Here is a 17315-nt window from a genome sequence, read left to right on the forward strand (position 1 = left end):
AGATGATGTTGGCATTGGGGGGGGGTAAAGTGCACACGACGTGAGACGCTTGTAATATTGGGTGGAGGTGAGGCCACTTAGAGGGGGGGTCCGGTAAGGGGGATCAGGCCGTGTGGCGCCCGGGAGGAGGGGGAGTGTGGTGGCGGACCTCTTGGTAGAGGTCATGAACTAGGAACAGATGAGGTCGAAGGGGTGGAACTACCAGGGGACTCGGGCCCGATGTCGTGTCCCGCAGTCTTGGCGCGGTGTTGGGGGGTGGGGGAGGGGAGCGGAGGTGAGGGGGGGGGGCCCGAAATGCGGGGCAGCGAAGCAGGCGGGGGCAGGGAAGGGTCCCGGGTGGGCAGCGCAACGACATGGGGTACGGGTGGGGGGAGGGGTTGATTCAGACGCCCTCACAATTCGCTCGGGGGTAGTGAAAATCAGGTGGCGGCGCGAGTGTTCGGGTGTTCGGGAAGTGCCACCGTTAGTGCGAAACTCGCATGGTGGTGAACCCCTGGGACCGTGTGTCGGGGGCCGGGGGGTGCAGGGGGTTTGTTTTATACATAGGTCAATAAATTAATTAACATGCTACCGTTTTCCCTGAAAGCAAGTATCCCACCCTTTCTCTCCCAGGTGAAAAAAATACATATTATATTAGCCTTACAACACAAGTGATGGCATTTTACCAACAGAGTAATTCATTCTAGGTGCATTGGGGGGCCTCTTTCTTAAATCCATACAAAAAATAATTCAATGTAAATATAATATAGATTTATATATATTTTAATATATTTACAAATATACCCAGCACTTCATATACTGCACATCATTGCGCCATAGTGACGTGTGGGCTTACATTATTACCAATATTACAAAACAAGCAAGGCAGTCTTTTTCTTTGCCTCAAGTCCACTGTGGTCCATTCAAATATGGAATGAAGAGGTTATTGCTTGCTCCAAGACTCATTTACAGTTAAGTGTCCATAAATCCTGGCACTAGTCTTCCTTAATACAAAAGTTTAAGAGCTTTTGAAAAACATGTTATTCATGTGCATGTAAAAAAGTCTGTATACTAGCCACAAAAAACAATGTTGCAGATGGAAGCTTTTGTCACCGGAGATGCAGTCTCTGCTGGAGGCCTCTCCCCTGAAGTGGAGGCTCGGCTGCCTTCATATTTTAACATTGCCATTCATGTGCTGGTACTTGGGAAGACAGGGCTCTTCAGGCAGGAGCTCACAGGAGAACAGAGTCATCGCTGGAGGAGCAGGAGCGCCGTTTGTCAGGGAAGCTGGGGGAATACTGCTCTGCCTGGGGGCACAGGTCCAAATACTCCTGAGGAACAAAGGAAAAGCTGTTATGAGCCTCAAGACCACCTCCTGAGATCGTCCAGGAGACAATCTAGTCAACTCAACACGATTGCAGGTTTAATAAATAACAATTGCATGGTTTCTAACTCAAGTTGGTCAATTAAAAACACAATAACTTTTAGGAAAAAAGAAAGCACACACAGTTTCGAATGAGTTGCAGCTAAATAATGTGACTAACCAAGCTGATCCTGATCAGAAACCCAGGAATGTTTAACAATCAATCAATGAGAGATGCATTTGGTGCATTAGACACATATGCAGTAATGAATACTGCCCTCCATATAGCATGGATTGGCTCAGACAAGACCAGCTTGGTTTATTTTTGACTCTGGTACTTATCTAAACAAATAATTAATATGACCTAAAAGGATAATCTCCATTTTCCTAAACACTCCTTGTGTATCCCCTACCTACTTCATTCCAGTCCTGAGGGAAAAGTCAATACAAACTGCATGTCCCATTATGAAGTGACGAACAGTACTTCAGGGGAAAAAGTGTGTTACATTTATGAATGTTTTTTTTTTTTTTTTAATTTAATACACATTTTTCCAATTTTCTCCCAAAACGTCCAATTATTATTCAACCTGGCTCACTACTGCAACCTCTGAACTACATCGGGAGAGATGAAGACGAGCATTTGCAACCTTTGAAATGAGGGCAGTCAGCGGTCCACTTTTTTTCACTCTGTGAGCCCGCCATGCAGCCAATATTGACAACTACAGCGTCGGGAGACCACGCTGCATAAAGCCACCTGGCCAGCCACAGGGGTTGCCGGTGTGCAGTGAGCCAAAGACTGGTGAGTAGACCTAACCCCTACCACGCCTGGGCAGTGCTTGGCCAATTGTGCGCCGCCCCTGGGAACTCTCGTCCACTATCGGCAGTGGCATAGCTTGGATTCAAACTGTCAATCTCCAAGCTATAGGGCACATCCTGCACTCTGGGCTGAGTGCCTTTACCGGATACGCCACATTCAGGAGCCTAATTAATCCTCTTTCGTGGTGTGAGTTTTGATATGCAGTTCTTAGGTTTTGACTAGCTGCTTTCCATTGCGCATTTTTTAATTTATTTTCAAAACACACACTTGTGGTTTTGAAAAAAAAAAAAGTGCTTGAAATGTAAAGTATAGCATGTGTCTTGGAGCGGAACATCTGCAAGCACTTTATAAAAGTTAATTACATCTGCAAAAAAATGATGGTAGAAAAAAAGCCCATTTAAATCCAAGCCATCTTTTTAGTTCCACTGGCATTGGAGGTTTGTTTCGCATGGTTTAAGGTTATTAAAAGTAAGAGTGGGGAAGAAAATGCAGCAAGGAATTTTGCAATTTCAGTCCTGAATAAAAGACAAAAAAAGCGAACGCGTCTTATTTTTTGACAATTTTGTGTCCTTGGTTGTGTATGGACAAATGGATATATCTCTTTCCAAAAGTCAACAGAACAAAATTCAATTTACAGTCATATTTTTCAGACCATAAATACTGTTTAAGAACACATATTGTAATATGTATTTATCTTAAAATGCATTGCCCTGAATTTTGACCTTTGACCTTTTTTTGGTTCCAGAATGCATATAAATTGACACATCATAATGAATGTTGGTAATTTTTTAGCCCTAACTTAACACACAACAGCATCAATTAAACGTCATTATTTAGACACTCACTTCATTCGTAGTTAAGGACAGAATTCGGTCCAGGTCTTCAACCAATTGTTTAAATGTTGGTCTATGTGAAGAAATGGCACGCCAACAGTCTCTCATCATCACATACCTGGAACAAGCAAACATTACTTTAGTTTCTAACAGCAATTGGTTTACATTTAGTTGGCTTAAAAGCTGTGTATACATAGCTTTTAGCATAGTAAAGCTAGTAATACCAAACACTGTTACAGTTGCTAGTCACCAGTACCAAAAAATACTACTGTATCTCACTGATTCTACGAGATGCAGAGGAGAGGCGTGTGTGCAGGTTTGTTAATGAGACAGACTTGCATTGGATCAATGGGGAGTTTCTCACAGTTCGTTGGTGCAGTTGCCAGGCTTGTCCATTCTGTGTCCCTCTTTAAGAAGCTTGAAAAGCTCTTCTACAGGAATGCCGGGGTATGGGGAGCCTCCCAATGTGAAGATCTCCCACATCAATACACCAAAGGACCACCTGCAGAAATAGACAAAGCCAAGACCATCAAAAAATCCATTTGAGAGTAATAAAAGGTCAGGTCAGGTAAGCATCCAAAACCATCACACATAAACCAAGCCATTCAGAAAAAAAGCCACACACACTTGAGCGATTGCATCAGAAATGTGGGCAAAAAAAATCAACACCAAAACTTACAACCAGTGTGAATGTTTAGTTTTCAAGGTGGGTGTTCTCACAAATGCACGCGCTGCAACAGCTGTATGCATTGATTACTCATTCTCAAAGGCCGCTTTGTTTGTGCAAACAGTGCCCAGGGCTTGCGACAGTCAAATCATTGTTTAGACATAAACAGAACAATGAATTTGGGAGCATGTCTCACTTCCCATTGTTTGAGGTTCATACTTTTGTTTTAGATTCAGAGTACATTTCCTTCTTTTGCTGCAATAAAACTAAATAATGGAAACAATTATGTTTTACAAACATCAATGCTCAATTCTGGTCCTCAGGGGCTGGAGACCTTTAGGATTTTGTTCCACCTCTACCCTAAATTACTGAATTCAACCCATTCTTCCTCCTATAAAACATGTTAGTCTCTGGAACTCAAGGACCGGATATGTTCGTCTCTTACTAGCAGCATTAATAGGTACGACTATAAAAAGAAATCCACCCAGTTGCTCTGAACTGGTAGTAAACGGACATAATTTGGATAGATTTGCAGAATAAAAAAACAAAAGCAACTTTTGCATGGATTTGAAAAGGGGGCGATTATTTATTCATTGATGGATCTGTTGAGGGATGCTTATTTATTGAGTTGTTCTGTTGATTCTAGTTGAAGGGAGCGATCACATTTTGAGATCACCGTTTGAGGAGCAGCTTAAGCAGGCATTCTTCTGGCATCATGGTGGTAGCCCAAGATTGTTTTTTTTTTTTTTTATCTTTTTTTTTTTTAAATACAGCTCTGTTTACATTTGAAATCTCTGCTACAGTTTCAGAGGTAAGCACCCTTGTTTTCTCTCCTTTCTGATCTCTTGCTGCCACATAATGAACAGCAACAATCTCAAGATGCTTTGGGACCGGGTGAACCTGCACAAGATCGACACGTAGAGAAAAAAACCCAAAAAACTCCTTTATGCTTATTGACAGATACAACTATGGAGAGACCAGAACTGAACCAGTCTAGGAAACCATGAAAGAGACGCCTAATAAAACTCCCCTGTATATCCAAACAAGTAAATAACGTTAAGCTATTGGTTTAGGAAGGAATGTATTGTAATGTTATATTATCCATGGAGATATGTGATTTGTGATGTACAAATGCAGTATTGGAGGATTATGGGAATTTAACTTAAAATATTTATTAGGTCTTTTTCACTGGAGAGTGAATCAACTCCCTAAATACCCTAAAGTAATGAATATCAATACCTTTCATAAACCAAAGTCAACTGTTCATAGACTGATGTTTTTGAAAACACTAAAACTAGCAGAGTGCTGCTATTGGCTGTTCAATAAAACATACTGTACCCTGTTCACACACGACAACTAATCCTTTATTTAAGAAGGGATTTGAAACAAAAGAAAGAACTCCAAACCTTCTTTAAAAACAGGAGCACAAATGGTGTCAGGAATATCAATGCTTTCAAATAAATCAATAGTGATGGAGTCTTTAGTACAGAACATACTTTATCACAATGTTTGTGCTGAGGTCTGTATGTAAACTGTGCCACTGCTGTTTATGTACCAAGACTGACATGAAAGAAAAAATGAAACCACACCTGTCATTCACATTGCACTGAACAAAAACAAGGAGGATTGTTAAAAAAGAAAAAAAAAATGAAGGCAGTAATGAAGAAAATGGGCAAAAAAGTTTGCTTTGTAGTCTGAACATCTGTGAAGAAGTTCAAGAGGAGAATGGCTTCCACAGAAGGGGGTTAGCGCTTGCCCCCTCTCTCCTGCTTTGAAGCTGGGTAGATTAGTAACAGAGTGCTGATTACCAGTCTACCATGAAATCCCCCCTGGCTGCCAGCAAAGACTCTCACTGTCACCCCCTGACCCTCACAGGCAAACACGGCAATTCTAAATCACACATTACACATTCAAATTAACCAGGAGAAAAGGGACAGCACTGGCAAGCATGTTTACCCAAACCTGCCACAGTACTTACACATCACTCTGATGGGTGTAAACTCTGTCAAAGAGGGCTTCTGGAGCCATCCATTTCACTGGAAGCCGACCCTGCAAGGTACGAAGCAGGCCCATCATACATATACTTGGATTCTATTACGTGTCCACATTAATAGGGCATAAAAGTGCTAAGAAAAAGTTTGTGAACCCCTTAGGATTTTCACATATTTCACATATTTCAAACCTAAAATGTTATTAGATCTTAATCCAAGTCCTAGATAAAGATAACCTGATTAAACAAATGACACAAAAACATGACACTGTTTCAACATTTATTTTTCTACACATGATTCAACATTCAATATCCATGTGTGAAAAAGTATGTGAACCTTTAGATTCAATAACTGGTGGCACCCCTTTGAGCAGCAATGACATCAACTAAACATTTCCTGTAACTGTTGGTCAGTCTCTCACATCGTTTTTGATAAATTTTGGCCCATTCCTCCTTAAGGAACTGCTTCAGCTCTGTGACATTTGAGGGCTTCCTTGCATGGACAGCTCCCTTCAGGTCCTGCCACAACATTTTGATGGGGTTTAGGTCCGGACTTTGACTAGGCCATATTAAAACGTGGAATTCCTTCTTCTGCAGCCATTCTTTTGTAGATCTACTTGTATGTTTAGGATCATTGTCTTGCTGCATGACCCACTTTCGGTTCAGCTTCAGCTCACGGATGGACGGCCTGACATTCTCCTCTAGAATCTTCTGATACAATGAGGAATTCATGGTTGTGTCAATGATGGCAAGCTGTCCAGGTCCTGAGGCAGCAAAGCTGCCCCAAACCACCCACTCCCACCACCATGTTTGACAGTTGGGATGAGGTTCTTCTGTTTGAACGCAGGGTTTGGTTTTCACCAAACATATGTTTCTCATTGAGGTAAAAAAGTTCTACCTTTGACTCGTTTGTCCAGAGAACTCTGTTCGAGAAGTCTTGTGGATCATCTATGTGCTCTTTGGTGAACTTCAGATGGGCAGCAATGTAATTTTTAGAGAGCAGTGGTTTCCTCCTAGCTATCCTTCCATGAACACAATTCTTGTTCAGTCTTTTTCTGACACTCACATTAGCTAAGGCGAGAGTGGCCTGCAGATCCATGGATGTTACTCTGGGATTCTTTGTGACTTCCTTGATGATTTTCCGGTTTGTTGTTAGAGATTTTGGTAGGACGACCGCTCCTGGGTAGAGTGACTGTGGTCTTGAACATTTTCCATTTGTAGACTGTTTGACAGTGGATAGGTAGACCCAATCCTTAGAAATGGTTTTGTAACCCTTTCTAGACTGATGAGCATCAATAACTGTTTTTCTGAGGTCCTCAGAGATTTCTTTTGATCTTGGCATGACGTGTTTCCACACACCTGTATGGTGAAGCCCAAACTCACAAGGTTTCTGATCTTTACATAGGGTGGCGTCTTCCAAACTAATCATTGAAGATCTGCCTGATTATTTAAACACCTGATTCTAATTATCCCCTTAATTGAGCTGATAAAGCCAGGGGCTCATTACTTTCACATACCCTGAATCTTAATTACTCATTGTTTGTCTAATTCATACATCACTTTGTTTCAGAAGACATGGAATTGGTTAATATAAACCCTATTGGATATTTAAGAAAAAAAACTGGTTTTGATTCAAGGCGGCTATCATGGTAAAATTATGGAAATTCCATAATTATCATTGGGGTTAACAAACTTTCTTGGCACTGTATAGATTTATAATCTTTTAACTCTAACCAAGCAAAACCAGCACCATAATCACTTTTGCAACCTACCAGTCAAAGCTTTGCATTGAATCCTACAGGACTGAAAATGTATAGAACACCACTGAAACACTTACATTTGTTGTCTTTTTATAATAATCAATATTGTGGATATCTCTGGCTAAACCAAAGTCTGCTATTTTCATCACATTGTTTTCTGTGACTAATACATTCCTGGCGGCAAGATCACGATGAATACACTAATAGAGAGAGAGAGAAGGAAAAAAAACACAGTTTGGGGTAAAGGGTTTATCAACAAATACAGGCTTAACGGATCATTGACTTTTTTGAACAATTCTCTAGCACTTAAAAAAACTAAACATTGTTAAACTAATTTGTCAGACTCTTTCAAACTTATGGATTAAAGGCTCTACTTTTGAAGGTGGGCAAATAAAAAGCATATTTCCTCACTGGGAAAAAAACAAAAAAAAACAGTATAAAACGAGCCAGAAACAACGTACTTGCAGAAAAGAAGGGTTACATTTCGTTTCAAAATATTTTATAATAAATTTAAGATCATTGTATTCTCTCATCAGCTTTGCACTGGCTTTAACATAAGGGCCATTATGTTAATGGATTGTACTATTCTTTCAAAACAAGTTATGTTTTGAAATCTGGTTCTTGTAAATGATTCACTTTGAATTCAAGTGTCCCAATACTGCATGCTAGTGTCTTTAAATGGTATACAGACCCCAGTTCCCAGACTGAAACCTTACCTTCTGAGATGCCAGGTACTCCATGCCTCTTGCTACCTGGTAAGTGCCGGACACCAGGTCCTTGAAGGAGAGCTGCTTGTCCGGCGCGCAGGTTATGTCATAGGAGTACTCCATCCCAGGGGGGCGGCGGGCTCGCAGGTACTCACGGAGGTTCCCCTTTGACGCATACTCAACTATTACAAACAGAGGGCCTGGATTTGAAAAGATAAGCAAGATGCGTGTTGAAAGAGATGCATTTCACAGCTACAAACAATACAGAGAGTGGAGCATTTTAATAGGACAGTGCTCCCTCTATTATGCTATCTGACTTGTACATCCAAAGATATTAAAATATGGAAAACTGAGTTAGTGACGGGCTCTTATACAGACAATATATGACACTTACAACTGACTTATCCAAATATGTAAACTATCGAGAGAGCACTGCATCTTCAAACCTTGTTTCCCACAGCTGTACAAAATAGAAATGGGTTTTATATGGATAAACAGGCATTGGCTGAATGGTACCATGGTGGTAACAAGAGTTAGAAACCCTTATAAAAGTTTGCTACAGTATTTTTGCAGTTTTACAATGCTTTTCTCATGGTTACACTATGTATTTACCACAGTTTTCCCTGAATTTGTTAACATGCTTTACCACATCTGGCTATTCTTTACAATGTTTACCTATGCCTTGTCATTCTTTCATTGTGCTTTATTACATGTTGCTATGCTTTTACTATAAGACAATTTTATAAGTTAAGATTATTCCAGTATCCAGTCCAGGGTTTCAAAATGTCTGTTATTTAGATATATTTAACAGGTGTAAGAAATGTAGAGCTTTCTTTTTAAGCATTCTTGCGGTGCAGGATTTCAACAGGTTTCTAAAGGATCCTTACCCTCCTGGGTGCAGGCTCCTAAAAGATTGATGATGTTTTTGTGCTTTCCGATCATTTTCATCATCTCCATCTCGGACACCAGGTCAGACAGGTCTTTCTCAGTAGCGTCATCTGAATCGAAAGGAACAAAAACAAAGCTCAAGCCAACACTTAGACATTGCTGTAAGACAGTCTTAAAAAAAAACAAACACAAGAACAATATAATATTTCAGGAGACTTGTTTAAAAGCCCCAGAATACAAATACTCTCATTGAATTAGAATGTGTAAGCTGTCAGTTAACCATCTTTTACACAACTGAATTACATTTAAAAAACTGCCAATTACAATTTTTTAGGTGCATCCGTCGTGCCAATTTTTTTTTTGCCTTTTTTTAAATGAACCTTTGTGTCTACCACAAATTGCACTAAATTGTCTGGACCCTAAGGGTCAGCTATGTGACTTTCTGACCTGATAATGACAAGTTTCAGTCAACAACACTGAATAATCTCAGACAATGAACCACTGCCCTTACCTTTCAACATCTTCACAGCCACCATCACTGCCTCCTTGGGCTTGTCTTTGTCAATTCCCAGAGCCTCCGCCATGACCACCTGCCCGAAGCAGCCTTCCCCCAGTGGCTTGCCAAAAGTTAGCCTGCAAAATGTAAAGAGAACATGGGGTGAAAACAGAGTCCATGACCAAGGAAAGAAACACACTACAGGTACAAGACTTAAAATGAATACATCTGTAGGTTGTTCAAGCAGCTATAATTCCTAACGACCAATCATTTAAATCAATAAATGAGGGTAGTTCTGAAACCCAGGACTGGGTGCAGCAGGGCCAGTGGGAGTTTCAATTCATGCAAGTGTCAGAAATGCTAGTCAACATAAGCAACACCAACAGCATATAGAAGGTGCAGGCCCAATTCACAAAACGTGAAGGATTAAGGGATATTTTTTTTAAAGACTGTTTTGATTAATTAAATCAAGCTTGCCATTCATGAAACCATTTTCAATCGTTTTAGAGAGGGTTACAAGTCATTTTTAAAATATCTGTTCGATTAAGGACAATTTTATATGTTTTATAACAAACCCTTCACAAAAAAATATATATATTTAAAAGCACTTTAAAGTTTGTGGATAGTGGCAAGCATCTCATATACCATAACAGGTGTTGAAACTGTTTATGTGGTTAGCTTTAAATAGCAAAGCCTGAAAAGAAAGAAAGAAAGAAAATGGTGGAAAATATTCATGTAACAAATGTACACAGGAAGCAGGTACCAAGATATAGCCTGCCATAGCATATCAGTTTGGTGGTTATGAACGGGAGGGGGGATTATCATTAGAAGTTGGTGTGGAGAACAATTATCTGCAGTCTCATATTCCAGAGGCTAATCTCAAAAACTTCATCAACAACTCTGTACATTAGAAAGAAGTGATGCTATGTGTAAGTGTCCAAGAATTGTACACTGTAGTTTCCTTCTTCAAATGAGCCTCTTCCATTTTAGAACAGTATCTTTCTAGGAAGACTGCATAGACAAGACTCTGATCAATTAAAAATCTGACCTGCCTAAGTTATAAATTGGAATTATTTTCTTATACCTTTTTTAGGAAAGAAAATCCCCACACGTTTGGAGGAGACTTTCCTAAGGTATGCAAAATATGCTATTTCTATCTTTTTCTGTACTATTTGCTTGAATTATGAAGAAAACATGCTCCTTTAACTTTAAAAACTAAATGCTATGCTAGGAATCAGAGCAGAGTGTAACCATTATTTATTTAAACTACCATATGAAACTAAGTTTGACATAAAACTACCCACGTTTGATGTATATAATCAAATGCCTGCACCAGTCAGCCTACATTCCTGTAATCTAGACCATATCAGTTTTAAAATCTTAACTTCCAATTCACCCCAGAAATGACACTTATAGCCCTGAATTGTATAAACATTTTTTGTAGAAATAATTCATTTTTATGGCTTGGCTGAGCAGAACAATCGCAGCTCTGTGCTGCAACTGCTCTGCATGCTGGTAGAGTGGAGCTCAAAGGCTCTCTTTCATTGAATGCAATGTAGACCATGACATTTTTTTTGTTGTTGTTTCTTGTTGTGACTGTTAACACTCCAGAATGTTCCACATTAAAGGGTAGGGGGTACGTAGCACTGCAGCCATTCACACCGGCCCCAGTTTCATCCACGCTTTCCAAGCTCAGCATGGAACTGGAATGGAATGGAATGTGACTGAACTTTTACACAAGCAAGCAAAAAAATAGAAATAATTAATGTACTTATGAATGTATTCATTTAAATCAGTGCAGATAGAGTGAAGTCATGGTGTGCATACATTGCAAGGTCATTTTGACTTTTTGTTTATACCAATTAGTAAAGAGAATAAAGAGCAAATGATGATTTTTTTAGGGATTGTCACATAAGTGTTTTGCTTATCTAAAACACCACTTTATTAATAGATTCGTTTTCCAAGTTTATTTTCTTCTGGGTCTGCAACATTACCCCTAAAAATACAAGCGCAACTAGAGCTAGAGGAAGCAGCTGGAGTCTAGTGTTTGAATAGCTTATTATCTAAACTGTCACCTTCAAACCTATGTTTGTTCATAAGTTGCTAAACGATTACCCCCCCCCCCCCATGGGGGGCAGGGAGCAGAATGGGGGGGGGGGAAGCAGCAGCTTGAGACTCAGTTCCTGTTGAAAAGAAAAAAAAGCATTGTCGGCGTCCCCACAGCATCATGCTTTGCACAGTACAGTGGATAATCCATGAGGAACAGAGGTGAATCTATCAGAATTGCGCACTTGCTGTGTATGAACTCTCTCCATCTCACCAATCAATGCCTGTTTTAATTATACTTATGGAAAAACATAAGAAATGAACACAGACAAACATTTCGACCAGTGCCTTCATCAGCGATGAGGTGCAGTGGGTTTGTTTTGTTTTTTACTGAATCATACTACAAAGAATTCAAAAGACAAAACACTTACATTTTGAAAGAATATTCAAAACATGAAAACCACCTGGTCACCTAGTGTTTATGTTATTATGCACAACACACAGGAGGTCACTTGTTCTGCCATGTGAGCGTGGGGGTTACCTGTCTCTTTCAAACTCCCAGCAGGAGTCTTCGAGGAGCTCATACTCTGGGACCCCCGGCAGCACGGGAGCATCCACAGCAGATGAGGAGCGTGTTGTGATGTAAACCAGGGGAGTGTTGGAATTCATGGAGGAACTGGAGTCTGCAGACACCTTTGTACAGGACACAAGGAAGAGAGGCTGATGATTGCAGAAAGGGGTGCCCTGTTTTTCAACAGGACCTCAGCCTGCTATGAAAATGTGTGTGTTCTTAAAATAACGATTATGTGCTACTAGAATACAGGGCTAGACTGCATTTTTACTGTAACTGACTCACAGTGATTCTAAGCTAACTGGCTGGACTAAAAATACTGGAATGTAAGCTGCCGAATTGCTTTCATCTGCAAACGGAAAACACTTTTCTGTAATCCTCCTGTGACAGGCTGGCGAGTGGATAGAGGCCCAGAAGCAGACTGCAGTTCAAAAAAATTATTTTATTCACAATTAAACACAAAATAAAAGGGTACAAGTGTCAAAACAAAGATATTCAAGCAGATATAACAAAGCAACACTTACAAAATAAAGGTTTCCAGGCTGGGCGACGCCTTCACCAGATCAGAAAATACCAAAACCACAAAACAAAAAAAAAACAAAACAAAACAAAAAAAAAAAAAAAAAAAAGCACAAACACCAGCTTACATCCTCTACCTCCTAATGGAAAGCTGAGGCCTCCTTTTATGTCAGGTGGCTGGATGCTGATTGATCATTAATTACTCCAATCAACCCCAGCCACCTGAACACAATAAACCAACGCAGGCAGGGGAATTTAACCCCATCCCTGCCAATCTATAAAGGGCAGAGGTCTGCTCTGCCACACTTCCAATCATGGGTGGGTCTTGTTTCATATAAATTAATCTTCTACATTTAAAGGTACTGCCATGTTTTCCTGTTTAATGGCATTTTGTATTTCAAATCAAGTTAAGAGAGACATTTAAAATTACTCAATTTTACTCAATTCAAAAAACTAAACCTGATTAGGACAGAAAAGTAACTATTTGTTACTCAATATTCAAAAAGGTAAATTTTCCCCTTCAGCAATCCTTATTTAAGTAAACAAACATGTTGTTATCTGAAGATTCTGCTTTTCATGCTTGTAGATATAACATCAGATGGATTCTAATTCAATAAACCAGAAAATAACTCAATTATTACCATTAATGCAGTGAATGTTTTTGTAAAGCCATTGAGCACTTCCATAAAACATAACCTTTTTTCATTTGGCCAAAAACATCACATTACTACCTTTTACTGTAACTTGACATGTATCATTCAGAGTCTGTGGCAACAGTATTGCTACTCTTATCATGACATCAACAGATTCCCCTTTTTCAGTGCTGAAGGGCAGTTGAGCTTCTGAGTCCAAGCAATACTGGGTGCAATCTCTAACTAGTTGAAAAACTGCAACTGAGCCAATCTGTCTGGCAACTATGACTAAGGACGGTTGAGACCAACCAGGTCTGCAGAAGTGAAAGACCAGTGATCCAGTTCACTTGTCCAGCCACCAGCATGCTCTTAAAATAACCCATTTAACAGAATTCACACCATAAACACATGCTGGCCAACCGACAGTCATGTCTTCACTTTTGTTTAATATACATTTTTTGGCAATTAAAAAAAATGCTGGTACACATTTGTTGCAAGGATGTTTCACATTGGATTGATTTAATGGTATCAGCACTGATTTGGTTGTGGTTTGTTTGTTTGACATCTGGATTTAAGTTTTCCCCCATTATTTTACCTTGGGAAGGTTTCTCCTTCTACTTTTAAGACAAGGTATTAATCATATGTTCATACATGTAAATCGCAATTGTATATTAGAAGAGACTGCTAAGATCTTAAGGCTGTTTCCATCTGAATACCTACTTACCTGTCAATCTACCTAACTACCCACATTCCTATCATTCTACCTACCTTCTTACCTATCTGCGTAACTATCAATCTGGATATCTGGTTAACAATCTAATAATGAAAGTAAAGCATGAATGGGAATATATAAATACAAAGTCGTACATAAGCACACAATGTCATGCTGCTTCTGAAAATGGATGTCACTCATGCTGGATATAATTAAGAGGGTGCCAGAAAACTGTCTGGGACATAAAACAGAAGGTACTTATACTGACCCACTGCCATCACCATCATATCTCCTGCTAATTACAATACCTTTCAAAGGCGAGTCAGCCTTCCAACCCAATGAGTAGGACCCTACCACTGCAGAGCCACTGTGCCCACTCAGTAGGACCCTATCACTGCAGAGCCACTGTGCCCAGTGAGCAGGACCCTACCACTGTAGAGCCACTGCGCCCAGCGAGGCAGCCTTCCAACCCAGCTACCAGGACACTACCATTGCAGAGTAACTGCGCCCAGCGAGGCAGCCTTCCAACCCGGCGAGCAGGACACTACCACTGCAGAGCCACTATACCTGGGGCAAAGGGAGCTTGGCTCTTAAACAGTAGACAATACATGAGATACAAACACAAACACGGTTATGGTCGGGTAAAGGTGCAAAGATATTGAATGGACCGTCTTGGACCAAGTAAGTGCCAGCATGTGTGACATTCCTTAGCCAAGGCAGTTAAAAGCACCTAGCAGACATACTGTACCCAACTACAGACTGACTGTCTGCAACAATTGCAAAGAGCTGAAGACTAAGCAAAAGGAAGTCCTCAAATTTCCATGAATTTGCATATACATTCTTGCAAATAACATTTACTATTGTGCTGGCTTTCTTTACATAATGAATAGTCAACCAGCCAGACTCAAAACGTTTTTGTACGACACAAACAATATGATACAAAGAATGTGTAAAATCATTTCTAATTCTAAATAATTCTATTTTATTTTTATATTATAGGTGAATGAGCTCCAAAGACACTTGTCTAAACAACCAAACAAATGAAACAATTCACATTTAACAAATCCTTCTAAAGGTAAAAGCATAAGAAATTAGGTCAAGCAGACGAATGTTTTGGTCGTTACCTTCTTCACTGTACGGTTTCAGCTGGTGCCTTCTTTAGCATTCGTGTGTCGACTTGACAACGTTTTACTTTACAATTCTGATTAAATGTTTTGAAGTTACGGATGCATCAAAGAATTTTGCTTTAGCACAAGTGTATCCAAACCATTACCAGAAACCTAACCTTCACGAAACAGACCAACAATTCCACTGCTGCTAAAGCCTGGGGCAGTGACGGCAGTTAAAGTGTGGTGCGGTGGAGTGCTGGGGACCCTGTCTCATTTGTAAGGGTTTTTTAACTCTTTATCTACTTTCTGTTACCTGTCTGTGCAGAGGGATCTGCTTGGTGAGCTTGTGTACTGCAGGTTGGCTGCTAAAGTCTGGTTTCTTGGCCGTGGTCCTCATCCGGCACACCACCACGATCACTACCATGCAGGCAATCAGAAACACCCCAAGGCAATAGATTGCTACCTCCACATAGTCAGGGGAGGTCAGGTCCTTCTTAAACTCTTCTACTGGAACTGGATTACAGACAGGGGACATCCTTTCAGTCAGACAGAGGAAAACAAACCCACCTGCTCACTCTGTACAGCAGAGGGACAGGTGGCTCATATGGAAGGCATTTTAGGAACTGTTCAACTCCACAACAGGAATGCACTTGAGAGACCATTAATACCCCACATGCACATACATGTCTATTGTGAATCATATTTGAGAAGGCAATTGTATTGTTGTTGTATGTTTTTAACCCCACCCCTACATTAAGATGGATTACTAAAAGGAGGATATACTTAACAACTGTCAGAATGACCTTCCAGACTCTGCAGTGCTAAAGCAACCACAAATATGAAATGGCATTTTTATGGTCGGCTTAAGATCTCACTTTAAAAGGAAGTGCTTATTTAAATATCAGTAGATTGAATTACAAAACATCACTGAATCAATTACTTTCACCAAGGAATAGTAAAAAAATAAAACCTGAGTGTTTTTCAAAAAACATTTCTGGGTTGCATTCACTGATTTGCCCCTTATTATTTAAAACGTATGATTTTTGGTATTAATGTATGTACAGTGAGTTATTAATCACAACTTTTTATACGAGAAATATGTAAAATCAGATCACAGTAAATATCTAATGCATATCTAATGCATGAGACTACTGAACTCTATTACACCTACATGTGCAACTCATAATACATTATTCAAAATGTTGCCATTGATTCATGTTGCAAAACATGATCAAACGGTTTTAGTGAATGCATTCTCCAAGCCTCAAGTGTCCTGAAGCAATTCAATCAGCACTGTGAGTGTTCCAAACAGAGGCTGTGGAAACAGCTGGTTCTTTTTTATTTTTAGTAGTCACTAGTAACAAAGTGTGTGGCACTGTAGGCCAGCATTTCCTGTAGCTTGACATTAAAGTTTAGCACATGAGAAGTTCTTCTCCACTTTGAGACTTTGATCTAATTTAAATTCAATCTTTTAATAAGAAAGCCAAACTCATTTGAAAAAACTGAAAAGCTATTCACAGCTATTAATGGAAATTTTAAAAAACGGCTGGACAATTTCACAGGATTTATCTGCCTGCAGCAACCGTCAACAGTGATGAATCATAACACTCAAATAATTTTTCTGTAAATGATTGAGACCAAAGGCTAGGATGACAAGACTTCAAGTGTATGTTTTTTTTTTTTTTTTTGGTTTTTTTTACCATGTGTTTAAACAGCAGCACACTGTTGCAGACAGACATTGTAGGCTTGCAAACACCATGGAAGGATGGAATGACCCAGACAAAAAAAAAGTGTTCTTTCAACTTGACCTCAGAGTATTAACAAATTAACACAAGACAATTGTTAGCATGGCAAATTTAGTTACTGTCACATTAGCATTTGCAGATTTGCACAGTGCAGTAGCCCAGGAGCTAGAAAAAGCTTAATTGGCTGCAATTAATAGATTAATAATAGAATTAATAGAAAGCAAAACTGAAGCTTTATTAGAGCTAGGTAATGGTTGATTTTACATGAATGCTTTTGAAATAGGAGAAGGCAAAGAGGCTAGAAAGAGGTTTTGTAGCAAAAAAAAAAAACTTTTTATTCACTTGAGCCAGTGTGTTGTTGCAGGTATTTTTCTCATGGGAAAAATAATTAAAGAGCACTGCAACACATATTAAATAAGCCCTTATTGTTAAGCGGGATCACCCGGGTAGGTGTTCCTGAGCCAACAAGTTGATAATTGAG

General features: G+C 39.6%; 1 protein-coding gene across 1 annotated transcript in view; it reads right to left on the reverse strand.

The window, feature by feature from the left end:
* Nucleotides 1–741: 741 nt before the first annotated feature.
* Nucleotides 742–17315, reverse strand: part of LOC121321987 (fibroblast growth factor receptor 2-like) — an 80677-nt gene continuing 64103 nt past the window's right edge. The window contains 11 exon segments of the mRNA XM_041261380.1: nt 742–1223; nt 1225–1310; nt 3005–3110; nt 3357–3494; nt 5638–5708; nt 7487–7609; nt 8126–8316; nt 9004–9114; nt 9516–9637; nt 12088–12239; nt 15403–15602. Coding sequence (XP_041117314.1) covers nt 1148–1223; nt 1225–1310; nt 3005–3110; nt 3357–3494; nt 5638–5708; nt 7487–7609; nt 8126–8316; nt 9004–9114; nt 9516–9637; nt 12088–12239; nt 15403–15602 — 1376 coding nt within the window. The 3' untranslated portion in view covers nt 742–1147.

The sequence above is a fragment of the Polyodon spathula genome, chromosome 10 (genome assembly GCF_017654505.1).
Source record: "Polyodon spathula isolate WHYD16114869_AA chromosome 10, ASM1765450v1, whole genome shotgun sequence".
Lineage (NCBI taxonomy): Eukaryota > Metazoa > Chordata > Actinopteri > Acipenseriformes > Polyodontidae > Polyodon > Polyodon spathula.